The sequence below is a fragment of the Equus asinus genome, chromosome 9 (genome assembly GCF_041296235.1).
Source record: "Equus asinus isolate D_3611 breed Donkey chromosome 9, EquAss-T2T_v2, whole genome shotgun sequence".
Taxonomy (NCBI): Eukaryota; Metazoa; Chordata; class Mammalia; order Perissodactyla; family Equidae; genus Equus; species Equus asinus.
Window position 1 is genome coordinate 87617848 of NC_091798.1, and position 24458 is coordinate 87642305.

Consider the following 24458-nt stretch of genomic DNA (forward strand, 5'->3'; position numbering starts at 1 on the left):
ACATTGCAGTTGTCCCTCAATATCTGTGGGGAGTTGGTTCTAGGGCCCCCGTGGGTACCAAAATCCACCGATGCTCAAGTCCTCTAGTCGGCACTCTATGGTGGGTTCCACATCCACTGATTCAACCAACTGTGGGTTGTGTTTATAGAGGGTTAGTTGATCACGTTTATGATCCAAGATTGGTTGAATGCACAGACGCGGAACCCATGGAAATGGAGGGTTGACTGTGTATCCACATTGCCTGACTACTTGACCTCACAGGTTCTGCCTGCACTTTGGATGGCCATGTTTTGGAACAATCGGGAAAGTCTTTCTTTCCTAAAAATAGATAAATATTTATAATGGGCACTAGCTTACCTCTGTGAGAAACAGTATTAGGTAAGCCTTTGAAAAGCCTGTTTTCAAAATAAGATTAACTGTATAATTCCATTAAAGCCTTCTCTCTGGGAAGCGCCTTTTACAAGTCAAATGACCATGATTGTATTGGCTACCTTATATATCTAACAAATTGATGTTAGCTGAATTGTGCTTTGTGGTCAGCAGTAAAATTTCTAATGTTACGTTTGAGAAGCATATTCTAATATCTAAATATGATTCTTCGTTACACAAAGTGGGATCACCTAGATTGCTTAAGGCCATCTTCCTAAAATTCCCACTAACAACCCATAACCTTGTACATTAGATAGATATAAACAAAATTCTATACGGGAAAGTACTTTGTAATTTATAAAGCACTTTAAAAATTTTAAATAGAGTCATAATGCCAAATTAAATACCATCTTCTACTCTGCCGGTATGTCAGATCTGTCGCTCTTCCTTCTGTGCTCATTTTCCCATTCCTGTTCCCAGAGACAAGTTTTTCCACTGCGCTGTGCCTACTGTTGATAACATTCTCTTGCTTAATGATATATTGCTTATTCTTTGAGCATTAATTGACCACCCATTGTGTACTTTTGTGTACTGGGTATTGCCTTGTGCACTTTGGGGAGATACAGAAGACTTCTTTAAATACAAACATAATCTTTGCCCTCAAGTGGTTCACACTTGGGCAGGAGTTCCTTCATTCAGTAAACATGAATGTGCCAAGGCATTATTCTGGGATCTGAAAATCCAAAGATAAACATGGTTTGGTCTCTGCCCCCAAGAAGCTCAGTAAAACTGAGACCAAACAGATATAATAAGGAAAAACTTTTACAAAGCAAAGTTCAAATACGTTTCAATTAAGATAAGAATTATCCCCAAGTAACAAACATGCCACTTAACAATGTACTAGAAAAATGACTAGGTGCGTCTGCCTTCAGATGAGCTCCTAGGCAGCTCATTTCTGCACTGCCCCACTCCAGATTCGTTGGCTCCAGGCTCTAACCAGGCTGTCTAGGTGATGGTACCACTAGTGTCTGTTCCATCTTCTCTACACTAAAGACACTTTTTCTCTAATCAGCAGCAGCATGCGTATTGTATATACACACACGCACACATATGCCCAGTTATTTTCCTCGCTGCCTCTTTCCACTCACAGCCTAATTATTTCAGTCTTTTACTCCAAGCTATGTACATTGTCACTAACTCAGTTTTTCCCACCTTCCTTCTCCAATGCATGTCCAGCTATCTCAAGAAACTCTCAGCTCCCTTTTGTTTTCTGGCTTCATTTCTTTCCAGCCTATTCTTTTTCTAGTCATTCTTGTTTGTGAATCAAAAGATAATCTTGACCATTACTGCTTAGCAGTGTTGTTCAAAACCCCTCTTAACTCTCTCCAGCTACATCTTCCTAGTTCTCCAATTAAACCTGTATTTTGTCAAGCATCAGTATTACATATTTTTTTAATTTCTTCCTCCATTTTTAAATGTTGTTTATTAGTACTACTTCAGTTCTTCTACTTTTTTTTATTGTAAATATACTCTATGTGAGATAAATAAAGAGTACTGAAGTGAGAATCAGAAAGCCTGGTTCAGCTTCTTACAAGTTGTGGCAACATCTTACTTGATGTCTCTTAGGCTTGGTTTCCTTAGCTGTAAAATAGAGCTTGTAGTTCATTCCCTGCCTACTTCATAAAATTGTTGAGAATCAAATGTGAACACAGTCATGCGCCACATAACAATGTTTCGGTCAATGACAGACGGCATATACGACGGTGGTCTCATATGATTGTAAGGGGGAGCTAAAAAATTCCTATTGCCTGGTGACATCACACCCGTTGTAGTGCAACACATTACTCACTCTTTTGTGGTGATGCTGGTGTCAACAAATCTACTTCACTGCCAGTTGTATGAAAGTATAGCACATACAATTTCGTACAGTACATAATACTTGATAGTGATAATAAACAACTATGTTACTAGTTTATGTATTTACTGTACTATTTATCATTATTTTAGAGTGTAGTCTTTCTACTTATTAAAAAAAGTTTACAGTAAAAGAGTATGCCATGTTATGCCAGCAGCAGCCTCATACATCTCGTGTCTACCGTGTCTCTTGATCACATCATTTTCTCTTGTGCTGATTTAATCTCATGTTGTTTTGTTCATCATGGCCCCTAAGCATACAAAATCCACTGCTGATGAAATTAAAAGTAGTTAAGGACTACGAAGGTGGAAAATCAGTGATGGTTATTGCTCGCCAGTCGGGCATGTCCCATTCCACCATAGCTACGATCTTACAAAACAAGAACAAAGTGGTGGAAGCTGTTAAAGGATCTACTTCATTGAAGGCAACAAGACTAAGACAAATTTGAGAAGGGCCTATATCAGACATAGAGAAGCTTCTAATGACCTGGGTTGAAGACCAGACACAGAAGCATATCCCTCTCAGCACAATGGTGATCACAGCCAAAGCAAAAAGTTTGCAATGTTGAAAGAAAAGGCTGAACCCAACTACAATGTTGAATTTACTACTAGCTCTGGGTGGTTTAAGTGATTCAAGAATTGTTATTCATTATATAAGGTGAAAGTGAGTGGTGAGTCTGTGAGTGCTGATATGAAAGCAGCTGAAGAATTTTTGGAAACTCTAGATAAGCTGGTTGTGGAGGAAAATTACTTGCCAGAGCAAATATTCAGCATGGATGAAACCTCCCTATTCTGGAAATGGATGCCTGGAAGGACTTCCATCCATAAGGAGGCCAAGTCAATGCCAAGTTTCAAGGCTTTTATGGAAAGGATAACAGTCTTGCTTGGGGGCAATGTTGCAGGCTACAAATTGAAACCCTTTGTGATCTGGCACCGCGAGAACACCAGGGCCTTCAAGCATATCAGTAAACACACACTGCCAGTGGACTGTAAGACCGGTAAGTCATGGATGACCTAGCTCCTCTTCCAAGATGTGCTCCTGAATTGCTGTGCCAACAAAATGGAAAAGTAGTGTTTGGAGAATAACATAGCTTTCAAGATTTTACTTATTGTTGGTAATGCTCCCAGACATCCTCCTTTTATTGGTAATCTTCATCCCAATATCAAAGTGGTATTTCTCCCTCCAAACACCTCCTGTTTGATCCAATTGAGTTGTAGCAGCTTTTAAGGCCTAAGACCCGAGGACGACCTTTGCCTAGGCTATTGCTACAACTGAGGAAGACACTGATATAATTCTGGAAGGATTACAACATTTTTGACTGCATTAATAACCTTGTTTGGGGTGATGTCACCAAGGAGTGTTTGAATGGCATCTGGAAGAAGACACTCAAGAGGTCAGTCCATGACTTCAAAGGATTTGCCAAGGATGAGGAGGTTGCAAAAATTAACAAGGTTGTGGTTGAGATGGCAAACAACTTTAAAGGATTTGCCAAGGATGAGGAGGATGTTGACGAGCTCCTGGAGGTGGTTCCTGGGGAGTTGACTGATGAGGAGTTATTGGAACTGGAACAGGAACGCATCGCTGAAGAAGAGGCAAGAGAAAAGGAAACTGCAGGAGAAGAGAAAGAAGAAAAACCTCTAAGAAAATTCAGTGAAGTGTTTAGCAGAAGCTTTTGCAGACCTCGACAAGCTCCTTAAATGAAAACATGGACCCCAACACTGAAAGTTGTTCATTAACAGAGGAATGTTCACCGTGTGTTATCTGCTTACGAGCAAATCTGTGATGAGAAAAAGAAAGAAACCAAGCAAATAACCATGGAGATATTTTTGAAAAGAGTGACCCCTCCTCAAGAAGAGCCTCAGCAGGTCCTTCAGGAGCTGTTTCAAAAGAAGGCATTGTTATCATAGGAGGTGACAGCTCCATGTGTGTTTTTGCCCCAGAAGACCTTCCAGTGGGACAAGATGTGGAAGTGGAAGACGGTGATATTGATGATCCTGACCCTATTTAGGCTGAGGCTAATATGTGTGTTTTTGTCTTATTTTTTAACAAAAAAGTTTAAAAAGTAAATTTTAAAAAATAAATTAAAAACTTTTGAATAGAAAAGAGCTTATAGAATAGGAGATAAAGAAAGAATATTTTTGTACAGCTATACAATGTGTTTGTGTTTTAAGCTAAGTGCTGTTACCAAAGAGTCAAAAAGTTAAAAAAAAAAAATAAAAAGTTTATAAAGTAAAAAAGTTACAGTAAGCCATGGTTAATTTTTTATTGAAGAAATAAAAATATTTTTTTATAAATTTAGTGTAGCCTAAGTGTACAGTGTTCATAAAGTCTACAGTGGTGTCCAGTAACACCCTAGGCTTCACGTTCACTCACCACTCAGTCACTGACTCACCCAGGGCAACTTCCAGTCCTGTAGCTCCGTTCCTGCTAAGTGCCCTATACAGGTGTACCATTTTGTATCTTTTATACTGTGTTTTTACCATACCTTTTCTATGTTTAGATACACAAATACTTACCATTGTGTTACAGTTACCTATAGTATTCAGTACAGTAACATGCTGTAGGGGTTGGTAGCCTGGGAGCATAGGCTATACCATAGAGCCCAGGTGTGTAGCAGCTATACCATCTAAGTTTGTGTAGGTACTCCATGATGTTCGCACAGTGAAATCGCCTAACAACGCATTTCTCAGTACACATCCCTGTCATTAAGTGACGCATGACTGTATGTGCTAAGGACTCTTCCTCCTCATTATACTATTTTTGGTGGACAAGGCTAGGCACTCACACTGTCAACTGTACTTTGATAGTAGTTTGATAGACAAAATGAGCTCATATCTCCGGATGAAGAGTTTTTAAATTATTGCTTGCTCAGTTGAGGATTACCTAGTAAAACTCATATACGTCTTTCTCAAAATGCAGAATTCATCTTTAATTTAGAAGCTTTTTTTTTTTTTAATGAAATGTGAAATTCTTTTCATCCCTTTTGCAACTGAGAAATCACATAGTAATGAACAGAACAAAAATATTTTCCCTTGGAGTTGTTTTAGGGATTGGGGGTAGAGAGGAACATGTGGTTTGTTTTCTTAGAAGGAAATCACCTAAATAAATAAACTCTGCAGTTCACATTAAGACACTTGACATTTATATTTTTGAGTTTGAAAAAGGCGTATCAGAGAAGGCAAGATCTGATCGTGTCATGCTTAATAAATTATCAAAGGAGTCTTTTCAACCCGAAGCTTTCGACCTCAAGAACTTTAGCTCCAGTTAAAGAGCCCACATCATTCACGGGGGGCTAATCCAAAACTCGAGATCTCTGCCATTACCTCGGGTGTGAGGCCTGCGTTCCAGCTCACGTGTGCCCCCTGGGAGAACCAGGACTGGCAGTTTGTTCTCTTGGGGGGATGGCAGAGTCAAAACAACACTCCATAAAATTTGTTATTGGCAACTGTGAGAAATCAGTTAAAAATCCACTTCCAAAAGGTCTGGGAAAATGTCAATATTATTTCATTCCAATTATAGACAGAGCCAAAATTTCTACACGTGTTCACTTTTTAAATAGAAGTTTGAAAAGGTTTGGAATAATTCTGGGGATGGGTGGAGGAAGGGACAATACTTACTAATTAAGAGATGGTATGGAAGAATACTTGCAAGAAAAAATCAGAGAACAGAGCCTAAGAGAATTAAATGTGTTAGCCAAGAGAAAGTGTGAGTGTGTGTGCATGTATGTGCATATATACACTTAAAAATATCATACGTGGCGTCATAGCTTAAGTAAGGGAAAAGCATTCCAGTTTAAGAAAGGGTGAGTGAGAATGGAAGAAAATCCCTTGAAAATGGGATCAGTATAATCCTAACTATACTTTTTCAAGCTGAATTCTTAATTCTTAGAGTATAAGTAGGGAATAAAGTACACATTAACTGAAGTAAGAAATGCAACCAAAATGCCTAATGTAGCTAAAAGGCATCTTTGCTTGTATTCTTTTGTGCTCCCTGCTCCCTAATGATGCTCTCCAGCAATTGGAGGGCCTTTTTGACAACCTAAGCCCTTTTAGAGCATTCTGTTCTTGCCTTGATGATGAAATCCGCTGGAGACACTGCACATCATCATAGCTGCAGTCAAATGTGACATATACACGGTGCGTTGCCACCCAGCTCATCACCTGCTCCGGCTGGTATTTGGAACCGCTGTTCCTCACATGCCGTATCGAGCGTATTGTTAGCCCTTCTCTTCATCATGTTGCTCAGTGATCATGGACAGCGCAATTTCCTTAAGACTCCTCTTTGAGAAACTCTTGTTGTTTCCACAACATTTTGCAGTGATTACTTCAGATAAAAAAAAAAAAAAAAGCTGTGCTGTCATTTCACGATTTTCTAATATGCCCAGCGAGCTGGAGAAGAATGGGTTTCAGAGATCTGATATTAGCTCAGTTGTATATGTCGAACCTGTCCTTTTAATCTTCCTCTCAATGTTCTTATATACCCCTCCCCCCAAAAAAGAGTATGTACTGGGCCGCCATGCTGTGAAAAGCTTGCATGGAACACGGAAATAGTAGCACTGGGAGTGTTTTGTAAGTATTTAAATCATGCAATGTTACTTCCAAATTTTGAATATTCTCAAATCAACTGTTTGAGTCAGGAATCAGATTTGGAGTTAGCCAAACATTCAAAATCGTAGTCAAGAAATGATACTTGGCGAAAGGGCCGCAGAAACTCAGCGCACCCCAGCTTAATCAGAGACACGCTGCTCCTCTCGGGCTCCTCGTGTACCACACGGGTCGTGACTGTTACACGAGAATGGAGAGGGCTCATTTCAGATATTTGTTTGAATATATGAAAGTACGCAGCATCCAAGTGCATCCTCAAATACCCTTATATATATGTTAGATTATTTTTTTATTCCAGGATTTCCAATTTCTCCATTATGTGTGAAATGACAGAAATCTACCTTCACCAAAAAGACATAGATTTTGGGTAGATCGTACAATATTTTTATATCTTTACTTTTCTTTTCGAGCTGGGTCAGCATTATCATTCCTGTTTTCAAAACACAATTGATTAATTCATAATTTTAATAATTAAGGAGCTATAGCTTAGTTAGTTACACTTCGCTAAATTTTACTTGTGTTTTTTTCAGGAAGTCAGGTTATCCATGTTCATTTCAAACTACAGTTGCTTTTCTATATGCTTGGGAAACTAACATTTTCAGAGAAAAATTTATCAAAAAAGAAAATAGAATCCTCTTTGCTATTAAATTCTGGTTCCCCAGCCCTTGGGGTTCATTGGCAAGTGGAGCTCCCAGGACTTCAGAGACGCCTCGTGCGCGGACCCTCCCCGTGGGCGCACAGTGGGACGAAATGCGAGCTGCTCCCCACCTGCTTATCTCCCCGTCTCTGCTTTACAGTTTAACCATATTCTTAAAAAGCACATATTCTTCTGGGAATAACTCATTCTTGAAATTTTAATTTTTATGATGTAACTTGGTTTTAGTTAAGTCAAAATCCTTGGAGCAATTTTCTTTAAAAGATCTAAAAACTTATTCAAAAGCAGAATATAAAGTGGCTTAGGAGAAAAAATCTAAACACTCTCTTCCATTTGAAATAACATAAAAATTTTTACCCATGAAGCTTATTTTTACGAGTCAATAAATTGGACCTCAGAAGAGTCCCTCTGTCATACTGACAGTGCTGCGTGGACATGCTTTATAGGTCAGTGCCATTCTGTATTTCCTGTTGATGTGGAGCAGCCGACTTCACACGGCTAAAACTGCCCAGGGATGATGAGACTAGCAAATTTAAATAGAATATGGGGTAATATACTGCTAACTTACGTTTGATTAGATTGCTAATGACAGCCATTTTATCTTAAAGGAAAGTTTGAAAGTATCTCTCCTCTTAAACTAATGTAGGAAAAGCTTCTAAAGCAGGTTATCTTTGCGCCTGCTTTTCTTCGAAAAGTACTTATTGAATTCTCAAGTCCCAAGGTGTTTCTTTTTTCTTAACCATAGCTGTTAACTATCTTCCACTTTTCCTTCTGGTTCATATAAAAATAATGGTTAAAATAGTGTTACTATGTAAAGTGCATGTAGAATTAAAGGGAAATGTTATTAAAACAGTGACCTTTTGAAGTTTGATTAGTGAGATTACCTAGGGAAGTCATTGTTCATCATGCCTGATCAGTGGGTAGGCTCTCTTCATCATGCTCCTGCTGGGAATGTTTTTAAACTCTCTGGAGTTCTAGGAACTCTATAAGCTGAGGGTGGGAAATTGAATAAATATTGATTCTGAGACTAAGTAAAACAGTTGTGCTGGGTTATTTTGGGTTTTCTGTTTGTTTTTTAATTTTGATTTGGGAAAGCATTAGTACTTGTCAAGGTGCAAAGAATGAACTAGAGTATATGGTAGAAGGTCTAAGATTGGAATCATGTCTGCTTTGTCCTTAGAGATGCTGTTGTAGATTCCATTTTTGAAAGAGTACAATGCAAGAGGGAAATTAAAATCTTCAACAATGCCTTGTTTTCTAAATCTTTACAGAATTCTCCCAATAATATGAGCCTGAGTAATCAACCGGGCACTCCAAGGGATGATGGAGAAATGGGGGGAAATTTCTTAAATCCTTTTCAGAGTGAGAGTGTAAGTATTCCCTTGACTGTATTATTACATCTTCTGAAGCTCTTCTATTAGAATAAATGTATAAAGCCATAAATGACTGTTTACCTAGAGTTCAATAGGTTGATTTTTAAAAGTTAGAAAATTAAGTGGTATTTCTTTGAAAAAATTCAAAAATAAACTTCTTTTTTACTCCTCTGTACATAATTACAAAACAAAAACTATAATACTAATTTTCTTATAGAGAACATCCACTATAAAGGAACACACTAGAAACAGGTTGCATAGTTGATAGTTTTTACAAGTTTTCATCTTACTAAAATGTCTTGGGTTGCTGCAAAACCAGGTGTGTTCTCAATGCTACCCTTAAGGCTCTGAAAATTATCTGTAAGATGTCCGTCCTTCAGGCACTAGACCTCCTGGACTGAAGGCCAGTATTGGTAGTCTGTTAACCTATTGTTTACATTCACCCTGAGCTAGGTACCCAAGTCAGTTTTTTAGTGTTATAGTGTTATAACAGTTTGTAGTGTTAAGCAAAGGCAGTATCATTCTATCTCTCCAAGAAGCAGACAGGAGCAAAAAGACAAGTAGTAAAATTCATTCATTCATTTAACAATTCTTGAGCACTTACCACGGACCAAACCCACATGCTAGGCGCTGGAGGCAGCAAAAAAACTCTGTGTTGTCTTTTCTCAAGGAGTTATCACTTATTATAATGATTTTTTGAACTAATATTTCACATTAGAAGCAGCTGTAGAATTTTTTGAAATACAATTTCCCAGAACCCTCCAAGACCTAGTGAGCCAGGATTTCCAGGAGTAGGGCTAGGCACACTTGGATGTGGAAAAGCTTTGTTTGTGATGCTGATGCACATTCCCTGCTAAGAACTACAGAACTGGAATATAGCATAAAGGATTTCAAAACCCAAACTAATTTCCTCTCCATAGGATCACTGCCCCCACACGTGTATGCCATCATTGAAATTGTTATGGAGAATCTGCCAAACCACAACCAGAATCGGAAAACTACCCTTATTTTGCCCTCACTCAAACTTTACCAGAGGCAATCGCGTCAAAATTTGAAGTAGAGGCCAATAACATCTACTTTTATGCAGAATAGCTGTTGGAAAAACATGAGGAACTATGTAGTTTGTCATAATGCTTAGGATTCTGGAAATTATTTTTTTAGATCCTGGTTCTTTCACTGGTTTGCTTCAAGACGATAGCCAAATTAATTAGTTTTAATTAATTAGTTAATGCTCACTTTATCTAATCACAGACATTTATTTCCTTTTCTGCTAATTCTTCCAGCAACAAAATGGTATAATTCAGTGAGGTATGTTTGATAGTTAATTCAGTTCAGTTCAACACTTCTTGAGCCTGCTGTCTGCAAAGCTCTAGGTTAAGGACAGGTATGCTGAGACAACTGCACACATCCCCAACCCCAGAGAGTGCAAGCCGACGAGAAAACGTACTTACACAACTAACGAAAACGTTTGTCAGATTAGTAAGTGCTGTAATAGATATAAACCAGATGTTTTAAAAGTATAGAGGAAATTATTAATTTTGGATTGGAGAACAAAACTTTTTTAAAAGGTTCTACATGACTTTAACTTTAAGGGTGGGAACAAGAGGAACTCTGCCCTCTGCTTCCTTCCCCCATGTGTCATTGGTGACTGCTGCCTTGTTTAACCGTCGGGGAGGGGTGCCACCTCAGGGTTGGCATCGGAAAGCCCTTCATGGGGATCAGATACAATAGGACTTGAACACCTTCTTCGCCCAGAATAAGCACCAGCCTCATCCTTTAACTCCAGCCGGACACTCAGAACAGCAGATCCTTTCGTGAATATGTGCGTGGAAAAGAGAGCAGCCGGAGCGGGGCTTCTCCCGTCCTGACTCCTGGCCCAGCTTCACTATCCTTGAAGCCAAGAAGGAGGCAAAATGCCAGACTGCTGTGCAGAGTTAGCAGAAAACAACAGGGCCCCCTCCGTTCTCCTCCCTCCCTCTCTCCTGTGCCCCTCAGAGAAGTCCCGAAAGGAAAAATAACTGGGTAGTGCTGGAGGAACCGCTCCACCGCATGGAGGGTAGTGCGGCCTTGGGAGCAGGTCCATGCCGGCTGCTCCACTCTCCTGTCTGGTGAGGGGTCTGCGCATCATGAATGATGTCGTTGTGATCCACGGCTCTCTCTATGACATCACCACACATTTTTGTTTAGACCTTTCTAAAAGATCAAGAAATGAGAGCAGAGGGGAAAGAATACAAAAGAGTCATTGCTGACAAATGTAAGGCCTTGAAGAGGTAAATAGGCCAGCTGTCTCCAATAAGTTCGCTTTACTATAACCAAGGAAAAGCAGAACTATTTAGTGAATTCAGAAAGAAAATATTTCCCAATGAATGAACATGCAAATTATAGTGTTTTTTAATGAAAAGCACACATTGGTGAGCAGTCCACCTTTTGAGGATTTGTCAGTCTTTATCTTATCAAGTTAAACCCCAGGAGGAGGCGTAGGGAGGAGCGTGCATCTGTTGATGCCTGTTATGTGCAGACACTATCCTAGTCACTTCACACATGCTACCTCATTTAGTTAATATAGACACAAAAATGCGCAACCCAGAGTCAGAAACCTTGCAAATGCCAACGTGCTTTACACAGAAAAACGTGGATCAAAAATGTATCACTATTCAGCCTCTTTTTTTGATCGTAAACAAGGCCTTTAAAGAAACAAAGATGACCCCTAGTGTTCAAACTCTGTAAAAGGTTTGGTTTTGAGAATATAAAATCCAAAAAGGCTTAGTTCAAAAAATAGTGCTTCATGCTTCTCAAGGAAAGAAAGCAGTTAGCCTTAATTCTTGGATTAATTTTGCAGAATATTTTCTCCATGGCATGAACTATAATCAGTGGAGCAAACATGTTATTAAAATCCTGGTGTCCAGTAGGAATGATACACAAGGTGGTGGGTCCTCTCCTATTACTCTTACTGCCCTTTGTCATTTTTCTGCCATTGTAAAAAAAACCACACATGCCCAGATTTTTTTTGCATAGTCACATACACACTAAATTTTTTTTTCTTTTGATTAGCTCAGAGGATCTGCACTATTTTTTACTTATCTCTCACTAAGAAAACAAAATCTCCTACAGATGCTTAGAAGCAGTAATCCAGTAGGATCTGAAGTGTTCTTCAAGTGTGTAAACAGGAACTTAGCCGTATGGTTCAAAGATTTAATGGATGTCTCTGATGGATTCCATGGTCCATGAACTGCCTATAATAAAGGGAAAATCACAAATTCTCTAGTTCATACCAAAGCATGCCATTTCAAAATATGTTTTACATAAAAAGGTAAAATGTTAGTAAAAAATTATACCTTTAGGTTTTACTTTTTTTTTTGCTAAACCAAACACTAATGCTGTCAACAGCTTTGTGAGAGCTGTTTTATCATCTGATTGAGGAGAACCAGACTCACAGAATCGTTTTGAAACAGGGCAACCTGATAGCACAGCATTTTGGCACAAACATCACAATATGTCATCGCATGTTGAGGCAGCGGTACAGGAGACACATGGCAGTGTGGTCTCAGGACAGCACACCATGAATATTTTGTCTCTAAATATGATACCCATGTAACACCTACTCTTCCTGTGCTTCTGGAAAACTGTAAGCCACTTCTCTTCTCCTTTGAAGAATAGTAATCAACAGTGAAAGTCCGTTTTGCTCGCACATTGTGAGTTTTCCTAGAAGTTTTGTGATTTCCCTTAATTTTACTTAGTTGAAGTAGTTTCAATAAAGGCAGCAGCAGATGAGCAGTGCAGACAGCACATCGCTTATGTAGACACACACGTAGTCTGCTGCACTGCACCAAATACCCTGAGAGCGTCATTTTATAGCTACTTGTACTATTCAGAATTTAATTTTATTAGATGCTTGCTAGTTTTTTCTAAGCTGTATTTCTTGGAGTCAACGTTTCCGTCCTTTCGGAATGAATCTGGCCCTTATTTTCTCTCTTATACCCAATTTTTCCACCTAGTGTCCTCCCTGGAAAAGCCTTGCTCCCCTCACCTCCCAACGAATGTGTGACAAGTTTGCATTTTTCTGTAAGATTTGCTTAAGACATTTGAAATATCACAGGTTAAAAATCTTAACAATTGCCAGTGTTAAGCGATGGTAGCAACCCACAAACATGCTTGATAGCAGAGAATGTGCATATATGTTTGTTTATATATATGCGTACTTTAACAGTGTCTATTAGAATGAAGCCCATAATGTACTCTTAACTACATTCCTTAATGTTACAGTACATAGGAATGAACTGTAATCGCCTTATGAGGATATGCATTAAATGGGATGGTCTCTAGAGTTAATTATGAGTCACCCAGAAAATTTTTTTCAGACATTTCCTTTGAAGTCCTTTCTGAAATACTTTAATATCTTTTACTGTTTTGAGATTATTGGCACAATATACCCAATAAAATCTTTGTCTTAAAATAATGATTGATGATCTAGCTGTGTTATCTAAGTTTAAATTAATTAAAATTAAATACAGCTAAATTTCCAGTTCTTGGATTGTGCTAGCTACGTTTTAAGAGTTCAGTGGCCATGTGTGGCTAATGGCTGTTGTAGTGGACAGCACAGAGTAGAGCATGTCCATCATCACGGGGAGTTCCGTCGGACAGCACTGATTGCCTCACCAATTCTTATTGTAAATAACAATAGCTAGAGAAGCATATATTAAATTTTTCTGTGCCCATTGTGCCAGATTCTCTAATTTTTCTACTTTTAATAAAACCTTGGTATCCATTTATTTTATTGTTGTTTATTCTTACCCCATTAGTCAAATACCAAAATAGACTCTGTTTAACTAAAGCCTGTGGATAGTTCTCTGAAGCACGTTGTCCTTATTTATTGTGGGAGGTCCGTGGGGTGTCCTCTGATGAAACGGGGGTCTGTCCCCCTTCCAGCACAGGGTCGAGAGGGGCTCCATTTCTCCAGTCCTTGTCTAGGATTGTTTTGGGGTTTTGGTTTGGTTTGGTTTTGCTTTTCTTTTGTGCTGCCACATTCAAGGGTAAAGGGGAAGAGGTTTTCTGTCAAAGTGAGTCCCCTCCTCTTCCCTGGCAGTCTCCCCTTTTGATCGTCCTCACTGTAATCCAACACACAGAGTCAGTAATGTATATAATTTAGCTTTCCTATACTGAAAAGAAATTTGGGGCTACTAAGTGGTCAACAAGTAGATTTCTCTTGATTTGACCTGTATTGAAAGGATTAACCATCCCCTTGTAGTCCAGTGACCCTTCTTCAGGCCGGGTCATCACCTTGACTCAGGATCAGTGCGCTTTTCTTCGTTTGAGCACTAGATTTACCCCTAGTGACTTCCAGTCCAGACTTCTGCCAGGTGAGCCACTGTCACGTTGTGCTCTTCCCTGGGAATCTTGCTTCTTCTGTATTAATAAATCCATCCTTATCTCAGTCCACATCCTACACTGTGTTTCCAGTTCCTGAGTACCTCAGCTCATGTGGAATTCACTCCATTCTGTCTGCTCCCTTTTTAAAAAGGTTATGCTCCCGTTCCCAGGATCATCACTGTTCCTGTTAAGCCCCTGCAGCCTGGGACCATCCCCTTGATTTAACTGCCTCTTTCCTGAGGCACAATCATCGTCAGCATGTTGAACGGAATTCTCTTTTACCCTGGTCCTCACAGGTTTTTAATAAAACATTTAACGTATTTAAGGGTCCACCTTTACGTTTTAATCTAGAAACCCTCTTCATCTGGAGACCATCACCATTTGGGAGTGGATGCTCCTCCCCACATCTCAGACCACATCTAGACTCACATCCAGAAATGTGCTGTCCGAAAGGTGGCCGCTAGCTACATGGGGATATTTAAATTTAAATAAATTAACATTTTAGTTCCTCAGTGGCACTAGCCACATTGCATGTGCTCAGGTAGCCACACGTGGCTAGTGGTTTTGGTGTTGGACAGCACGAATTGTAGAACATGGCCATTGTTGAAGAAAGTTCTCTTGGACAGTGCTGCTCTAGAACTTTTCTCTCACTCTAGTCCTTGAGAACTTGAGGGTAGATTGGCATAATTATGAAGAGAATTGCTCTGTGTTTCTTCTCAATCATTTTTGAGACTTCTTTTCTGAATTTCTGAAAGTCTCACCTTTTACCGGTTGTCAGCCTCATCAAACTGACAGATAATGTGTGACAACAGCGCCCTCCTCCGGCCCAGAAATGACTGCGGGTTGAGATTAGAGCACAGGTTAGGGCGAGAGGCTTGTATGCCAAAGTGTGAATCGCTCTTGAGTTTTCTAAATGCTTTAATTAAGTACTTCTTAGGGCCAGCTGAGAGTTGGTTTTTGTTTTGTTTTGTTTTCCTTACACTATTAATATAACATTTACTGAGCTCTTTCTGTGTATTCAACAAATACATGGTTTTAAGGATTTTGTATTTAATCCTCCCAACACCACTTTAAGATAGATACTGTTATTGAACCCATTTTACAGGTGAGGAAACTGAAGCACAGAGTGTTTGGTAACCTCCCAAGTTTACGTAGCTAGTAGATAACAAAGACTGTCCCTCCTGCTTGTTTCATTATGATTCAGCCTTGGACTGGATTTGCCCAAATTGTTACAAGTACCCACGAAACGTGAATCTGGCTGGAAGGACAGGGCTGAGGGACTGGGTAATTACAACCACCTAAGTCCAGGGAGAGAATGGGATTGGTTGCTTTCCAGAGGAAATATTAAAAATTTCAGGACTAAGTCAATTCTGTATAAATTTACTCGTTTATACTATCTTATTTTCATGTTGTATGAGGTTAAAAGCTTGAACGTAAAAGATTATAAGACATAAAAATTCACAGTTCCTATTGTTGACCAAGAGGAACGTTAGTGGTCTGTGCAAGAATTGTTTCAATACAGATTCTTCTCTCCTTCTAGTACTCCCCTAGCATGACAATGAGTGTGTGATGCATCACCAAGTCTCCTCACGAAAACCACAGTGAGTCAGCCCTTCACAGAACTACTACGGAAGAAAATTGTTCGTCACAGTGGACAGTTAAACAAAGGAATCTCAGTCACACCAAACCAACCTTTTTATTTCCTGCTCTCTCCCCTATTTTGTGAAGAAAGCGGGTCCAAACGTGATTCAAACAACTGTGCGGAGCGGCATATTAGAATTGCCCTAAACTGAACTGCAAATAACTATCTGTGTATGTATATGTGTGGGAAAGAGAATGTATTGTGTGTGTGTGTGTGGTATGGACATACACACATACGTACATTGACCCACAGGACAGTGTAAAATATTATCACATGACATCTTAAGTAGAAATAAGTAGGGACTTTTATTCCATCCTTTTTTTCACGTTTACATTTTAATTATTAAAAGTTGCTCCTGCCCCTCCCTGAACTATTTTGTGCTGTGTATATCACTGCTTTATATAAGTTATTTTTTAAGGTGAACTCAGATGTTATGGTTTTGTAAATGTCTGCAATCATGGATAGGAATAAAATCGCTTATTTGAGAGCTTTCATTAAATTGCGTGTGATGCAAGTTATCCTGTGAATCACAAAGTGTACTGTCTCAAAAAAGGAGAAAGCGTGTCTTTATCTCTGTGTCAAATCAAACAGTTTCTCAGTTACCTTCAGTGGAAAATATTTTTGTACTTTTTCTTTAGGAACAGTACTTCAAGTCAACGAAACCTGACTGGGGCCTAACACAGTATATTTCTGCAATATCTGCTGTGGATGGAATTCTTGATTTGTCTGTCTTACATGAGACCAAAAGACATTAATTATCTGCAATTGCCTAGACCATAGCAATAAAGTGACAGGGGTTGCCATACTTTTAGCAATGTATTTTCTCTCTAACATGATGAAGCCCAGAAGTGATGATAAAACCGTTTGCTTGAATTTGTCACTTCTCATCAGGAATCCTAGAGCTAAATTTTTAATAACCTACTAATCTGAGATGGTATCTGGTTTTTATTCAGACTCTTGTGAACATTTCCACATAGACATTGCAAAGAAGGTACATTCACCTGCTTCAGACTTTGAGCAAGAGGGGGAAGAGTTCCTCCCACAGCCCCGGGCTCTGCAGGGCTGCTGTCCCACCCGGCTGTCTTGCTGACTAGCAGCAGAATCGACTGGGAATGCGCCCTTCCGTGCACACCTTCTCACTGGCGGCTGAGCACCGGCTCTGTTTCCAGGATATGGGGCTTTTGTTTAGAGAGAAATCACTTATACTAATTATATTTCATCTGGCCATTGACTTCAGCAGGCTGAATCTGCTTTGTGTAACTGTTTAGAAAAAAATGAGTAAATGTTAGAAAAATTTAACAAAAAACACTTCCCTTCTGAAAGCACCTTGCTCTATGGCACGTTCCAAGTCTTTTGGGGTTTTTGTGTTTAAATCATACATACAAACACCACAATCATAGTAGAAGAATATGAGGACTTTAATTTTAGACTCTAACAGATCAGTTGGTGATCCTTTCTGTTAAAATTCTGATACAAATAGCCATTTGCAAACATCAACTATATATCCAGACTCCAGAGAGTTTGAAAAGTATTGTTCAGTCTCAGGTAAGAGGTGTCCTTCTTTCTTTTAGGCATATGGTCTCTAAAGTGGAAATTTGGCAGTGTGTTGACTAGTTCCTGGTCCCAGGTGATTTATTTCTTTCAAATCCATAATGATTTATTTCCTCTGAAAATAAAGATTTTGCCTGGGTATGACAGGGATGCTGGACAGAGCTGTTGAGGGGAAAAAAAGAAGCTGAATTAAATTTATGTTCCAGATTTAAACCCTAATCAAATGAGTGGCCGTTAATCAGCCCGTGTGCGGGAGCCGAAGACTGCACCCTGGGGAAGAGCTTCAAGCTTGCAAGCTGCAGAGAACTTTCATGAAAAATTCAAACCAAAAGGTCTTTAACTCAGTCTGAGGTAACCCGAAGATGACGCTTTGTACAGACACATGGGTTTACCGAGAATAATTTTAACTTTCACTTTTTATGATAATTGTGAGAACATTGACAGTCCTGTGATTATTAAGCCTAATCGTATAATGCTAGGATTTTCACACGTTTTGTTGACCCTTTTCTCCATTGTTACTGATCTTGAATTTCTTTTATTTGCCTTCTAAGAAGATATTGTTTCTTATTATCATAAAGAATCGTGAACTGATTTCACTTTCCCTTATTTTGGGAATAATATTGGAATATGAGTGACAATATGAGTCCCGTTATTTCTAGCCTATTTGGTCAAAAAATGTAAAATTTGATGTTTTTGAGGGTATAGGAATCACCTCCTTATAAGTATTTATTTCTTTTTCTCTCTTGGAACCCAGGTTAAAAATAGCTATTTCAAATTTTTTAAATTTCTGAAATAGCTGACAAATTATTTTTGAGGAGAAAATTATATTCAAGAAAACTAGAAAATAGGTATACTTAATTTTAATATCAAATAATTTTCTCATGCACCGAATGGAGGATAGTATATCTGTATATTAATTTTTGTTTAGGTTTTTATTTAAGCCTTATCCCTTTTGTAGTAAGGCCATTTAACCTTTTTCTCTCATGTTTTCCATTTCCATCCATGCATATATGTTGGTCTTGATATATACTACCTGCTCCTGAGTTATTTTTACACATTTCACCTCACAGTAATAATATCAGCAAGTCTTGCCTACATTAAAGATATGAAATACACATGTGGAATATAAAATAATAAGTGAAAACATTGATTCTCATTACTCTGCTTTGCATTCTGCCTAACTCACCACAGTGAAAATACACGTCAAATTCTTTCTAAGGTATGTATTTCCTTAGCCAGCTGCCTTCCTGTGACCCATGGCAACTGAGGCTGTAGGGTGCCGTTGGTCTGGTAATACCCCACGTATTAGGTGGGTGAGTCTTAGTGCTCCTTGAGAAGTGTTCCAATTTGACTCAGTTGCTGATGAATATGAATTGCACAGCTAGGAATCTGAGGTTAAGATTTCTCTATTGCCAAAAAATTAACAAATCAGTTCTTCTCCCTGAGCCATGGAAAGTGCCCAAAACACCTCTTTTCCCTCCAGGAATAAAATAAAGTTCCATTTCTATTTTTATGATTCTCTTAAGATATCTGAACTCTTGCATTTCATAGGATCATTCAGTTAAGACTCTTCCTGTAGTTTAAAAGACGGCAAAGGAAAATAACTGAGTTCAGTTTGGGACATGAGGAAGCCCTACTTTTGTCCATGCCTTGTCTTCATCATATCCTTCTGGGAATGTGCAGCAAAGCATTCAGAACTGCTCCCTTGGCACGGAGTTTCCCACAGCCCTTAATACTATTACATCTTGGTTGGCTTGTTGAAGGCTTTCTCCATGCTTCCCTCCCAATCCCTGCATCTTCCAGTAGAAATAAGACAGAGACTGAACATTTTTCCCTTCTCAGCCCTTACAATTTTCTTCTTCACGTAGTGTATAGTTTTCCCAGGGAAATAATTGCAATTTCCATTTCTTGATCACTGTCAATTAGAAGCAGTGCCACAAATCACAGCTCTTGACTTTGGAATGCGTTATAGTATTTTGACACTGGTTTTCCCTTCGTTTTTATGTTTTGTCTACTATAATTCTCTTTCCTTGAAAACGCTAATTGATACAAGTAGCCGTGTGAATGCATAGCATGGGGGGGGGCAGTCTAATGAGATGGGGGGACTGGGGAGTTACTATGCATTTTCCAAAAAGTAAATTAGTCCCTTTTTTTTATACTCCCTCCTGGTGGAATAAGTTTCTTGTTTGCCATGAGGAGCAGGAGTCTGTTTGCTTAAAACAGTGGCACCCAATCGTAAGCAAGTGTAAGAGGCTTCCTGGATCAGTGAACCATACCTTGAGAAATACTGGAGAAGTAAAGAAAGAATTGTGAACCATTATTAGTGCACTTCTGTTTTACATACTAACCTTGTGTGTGTGCATGCACATGTGTGTGTGGGGGGTGGTGGTATGAAGTTTGCTCGAAAAGCACTTCCACTGTGATTTTACATTATGTTATAGCACGACTGGTAACAAACATAACTCTTTCCTTTGATTGCATTTTATTGCAATGGTAAAGTAGCTGATTAAATGATTTGGGATGGAAAGAGAGTATACAAGACATAAGCAGGTGGAATCTCGTGTGCTTTAATATACCCGTGTTAGCCAGTCCACATTAGGCCTTATGAAGGCACTGCGTCTCAAGGTAAGAGCATAAATGGTCGTTTCATCCTTGGTTACGTCACGGCCAGGAATCGTGGAAGAATTACTGTTTTTTGATGTAGACATTTGTTTACAAGAAATTGAATTGACATTATTAATTTATTTCACCAAAAGCATCAACTTTACCCATGAACTGTAATTCAGATGGAAAGGGGTGACCTACAGATGAAAAACACCTGAGACCTCTTTAATTACTTTTCTAAACTACATTCTAAAGAGAAATTCTCAGTCGAATAAGTCTCCTAAGGAGAATTTCTCTGTACCTTTCCCATGTTAACTTAGTATAATTTGTCTTCTTGAATAGAGGAAAAATAATTTCTGTAGGTAGTTTAATGTAAATATTTTTGCTGTCTACATCCTTAAAAATGAAATACAGTACTATTTATAAGATATTGTACATTTTAAAGTGGGACTGTTTTCATATATAGAACCACAATTTCTCTTCTCCCCCTGGTGGATTTACTATCCTCAGATAAATGGAACTCATCTTGATTATCCCAGTCATTGAAAGTTACGATCTGTTCCTACAAATATTTAGTATTTCATTTTTTAAATGATGTGTGCAATTAACATGATAAAGGTGAGTTAATATTCTTAGGAAAAAATGATATACAAGATTATTCCCAGTTAACATTAAAACTTTATCCCACTTTCTCTTTTGCACTGAATGACCTCAGTACATTGCCAAAAAAGTGAAATTTGGATTTTCACAATGTTCTCAGAACACAATACAGTATGCTATCAGCTAAATTTCCATCATGTCCTGGTAAAATTTGTCAGTAAAATGTAATTAACCATCTACTTATTAGGAAACAACAATTCAAATAATCTGTCCAGTTTACATAATTTGAAAAAAAATCTACTTTAAATTTAGCAAGACCTTAGGATTTTTTTAATATAAACTGATTAAAATGTGTGTATGACTTTCTATCAGATTATATTTCAAAATGTTTACTTTCCTTGCATTAAGACAATTAAAAACTTAACAGAAACTATATGTTAGAATGAATAATTTAAAGCCCATCCTGTTGTGTCAAACATGAAAAAATGGAAAAGTTTTTATAAATAGAATTCTTTATTCCTGATAGCCATTAGCTTATTGAATTGTTTAATTTATCTAATTGTGATTTTTAACGATTTAAGATGTTCTCTTACTACGTGTGTTTAAAATGTTGCTTATAATGTCTTCCTGGGAAAATAGACTTATTTGTAAGGTTTTATAAGTGCACAATTTATGTGTAAATATAATTGGAATCTAGGATGACTCTTAGTAATCTACTATTCTTAATTCAACCGTGACCACCAGCTACCTGACACATTTTGTAAATTTAATGTCTGCGTGCATGTGTGTGTGTGTGCGTGCACGTATGTGCATTATTACATTCTCAAATGGATGTATCACTAAATGTTTTTGTGCAAATACTTGAGTTATTCATGTAATGGGAAAAGTTGCCATAAAGATGTACATAAATATCCCTTAATTTGGCACGTTTTCACATTTAATTTTAAAAATACAGCTTTTCATTCACAGTTTCTACCCTTTTCTTTCTAGCCTCTACTTTACTACTTATGGAAAAAGTAAAGGAAATTGTTCGTATGAAGCTAGCTTAGATGTTTTCTGAATGGTAAAATATAACTAATATGGACATCTGTGTATATGACTGAGTCAGACATTCTGCCTTATATAAAAACCAAGAGTCTCCAATATCAAAGAATTCATATGCATTTAAGAAAAGGCTATGATGAGTGTCTATGTAGTTACACAACTAAACTTTGAATACTAAAAAATAACTAATATTAATAGTCAATAGGTATCTATTAATGGATAAAAGTTTGATATTTTATTCCAAATAGGATTACACATAACATGGAAAGATCAAGCAATTATGCAGATAATTCATGCAAAACTATTCTCCTCAAGGACATTCATCTTTCTGATGAATTATACAGATGGTTACCTCAGTTCACCGTAAATATTTGCCCAAGTAAAGATGCTGAAGTGGGTTCTCCACTCTGCTCTATAGATAAAGAAGGATAGAAGGAGGAAGGTCTGTCGTAGAGATGACGAATTCATCCTGTATATCAACAGAAGGATATAAATCATTTTTTCAATAAATTCTTAAATACTGTTTCCGCACTATTTAAGAGTATTTTAAGTATTAAGTATTTCTAGTATTATAGTGATCCAAATGGGGTCTTCCAGTTCAGTGATGCGCATATTTGTACATAGCAATTAGAAAGGAAAATGCTGTAAATCCCACTGGCCAGACACCTTACTGAGCAAAGGTTACTTCAAGGAACTTGTCAGGCAATTTTAGCAAGGTGTCTGGATTTCTGGGAGATGGAGGGTCGGTAGCAAGGCAGCTGACGAGTCCCTGCATTTAAAACAGGTAGGGTCGTATACCTAAGAGTTTTTCTAGAAGTTATTTAAACTATTTCTAATTGTGCAGAAATGGTTATTAGTGGTAGTAGCATTATGTAAAGTATCACAGGTAAATGAAACCAGGAGAATTCATTTAATTCCCCCTCAGCTCCTCTTGATGAATGAGAAAACAGTTAAAAGTCCAAAATGGAGGGACAGGGGTTGGAGTGTCTTCATCCCCAGCCCCAAACAACGTGAGCAATCAAGTGTGTGTTCTCGTCCCTCTGTATCTTTAAAAGTGAAGAAACTCTCTACATCAAAAGAGGCATAAAAATTAAAGAAATTCCAGAAGTTTTATTCCCTGCACAACTTGTCTGATGAGAAATATGATGTTGCCTTTTAGAAAGCTCTAGAGCCAATAGACAGTGTACATATAAATGTTTGGCTGTCTCATTCGGTTTGCAAAGCTCCTCTTGAAGTTTACACTGGGCTCTGCTTGGCTATAGCTGCGTTTCCCAGTGTGCGACGACCTCACATTTTCCTCCCACGATTGTGTCTTTGCATCTTACAGCACGTAATTCTCCATGGTGATAGGGGAGAAACTCTTGATTTCTAGTCGTGTCACCTGAAAAAATTTGCTTTTAAATGTGCTCACAGTATACTCTCAGTTATCGCATATAATATATAAATTAGGATACCTTGTATAAAAGAATTCGATATTTCTTATTTATATAACTATTGTTTCAGAGAAAGAAACGGTTTAAGAATTGGAAAGTCAAATGTATTCTCTGTATGGTCTTTTACGGTGCTCACTGTTTTGTCATTAAGTTAGTCATTATTCACTTATAACTAAAGGGACATTACACATACTTAGTGGTCTCAAAATTTCTATAACCGAACACATGTATTAATCATTGAAAGTGATAATAATTTTAGTTTTGAGAGCTCAGCATGCTATTACAACAAGCGGTAGACAAATTTTCATATATTTACTTCATCTTTATTTGAGAAGTACTTACCTAGTACTTTTTGATCCAATGAAAAACCCCCAGAAAGCTACACTTATATCCACTGAAAAAAGAATACAATTAACACTTTTAAAAATACATGACATATATGAAAGTATTATATGAAAATAGAAGCACCAGCAATTGCAAGAGATCCATGTCACCATAAAAGTTCTCAAACTAATACCCAAATTCAAAATTGAAATGCTCGGTGTAACAGTTGTTAATAAGAACAAATTTATTGAAGGAAGTAAATAACCAAATCAAAACCAACACAGGAGCCATATCTAATTTGTAGCACAGGTGGATAAGTCAGTCTATGATACTTATCACCACAAAAACAGACCATAACCAATTCTCAATATTGAGTCGTCAGAGTTGAAAATTCAATCCATTTAGCAAAAACACCATTTGAAATAGGCAGCACAATAATCTCAGGCTCTTCTCAAAAATAGTAATCTTGCTGAAAGATTCCTGGTTACGAAATTACATGGCCCAGCGAAGCTCAGTTTAGAATGTAAAGCGTTCGAGGTCCAGCTTTCTGTGGAACGTGGGTGCCCCGAGTGTCGCTAAGATGAGCCTCTCCAGCCGTCTGGGAGGGAAGTGGTCTGCAGTGAGAAGTCGGGTGGGCTGCCTCTGGTTACTTCCTTTCCCAGATGCTCTAAAACCTAGTCCGGTAAGGTATTTACTACCATGTTTTCAAGTTCTAGAATGATTTGCATAATGTTTCTGTGTAAGAGTGAGTTACTGATCTATGTATTTGCAAAAGTAAATGACTAATATCAACATTTTTTCCTTCGAGTAACCAGAAATATTTTGTCGTTTTGCTCTGGCAGTCGGCACTTCAGAAAACATGAAATGCAGATTGGAGAAGTATATTTTCCAGAAAACTCTGATGTTCCTTTGAAATCTGTTTAAGATAAGATATCTGTCTGGTTTGTTTGGCAGTCTTGCCTCTCATCGAGTTTACC

The 24458-nt window shown here is 38.1% G+C and overlaps 1 protein-coding gene across 13 annotated transcripts in view; it reads left to right on the top strand.

The window, feature by feature from the left end:
• Positions 1 to 16424, top strand: part of SSBP2 (single stranded DNA binding protein 2) — a 290537-nt gene extending 274113 nt beyond the window's left edge. For all 13 annotated transcript variants that reach the window (XM_014857023.3, XM_014857025.3, XM_044777908.2 and 10 more), the window contains 2 exons: positions 8815 to 8913; positions 15824 to 16424. In XM_014857023.3, the coding sequence (XP_014712509.1) occupies positions 8815 to 8913; positions 15824 to 15853 (129 nt within the window). In that variant the 3' untranslated portion in view covers positions 15854 to 16424. The remainder of the gene's footprint in view (positions 1 to 8814; positions 8914 to 15823) is intronic.
• The last annotated feature ends 8034 nt before the right edge of the window (positions 16425 to 24458 follow it).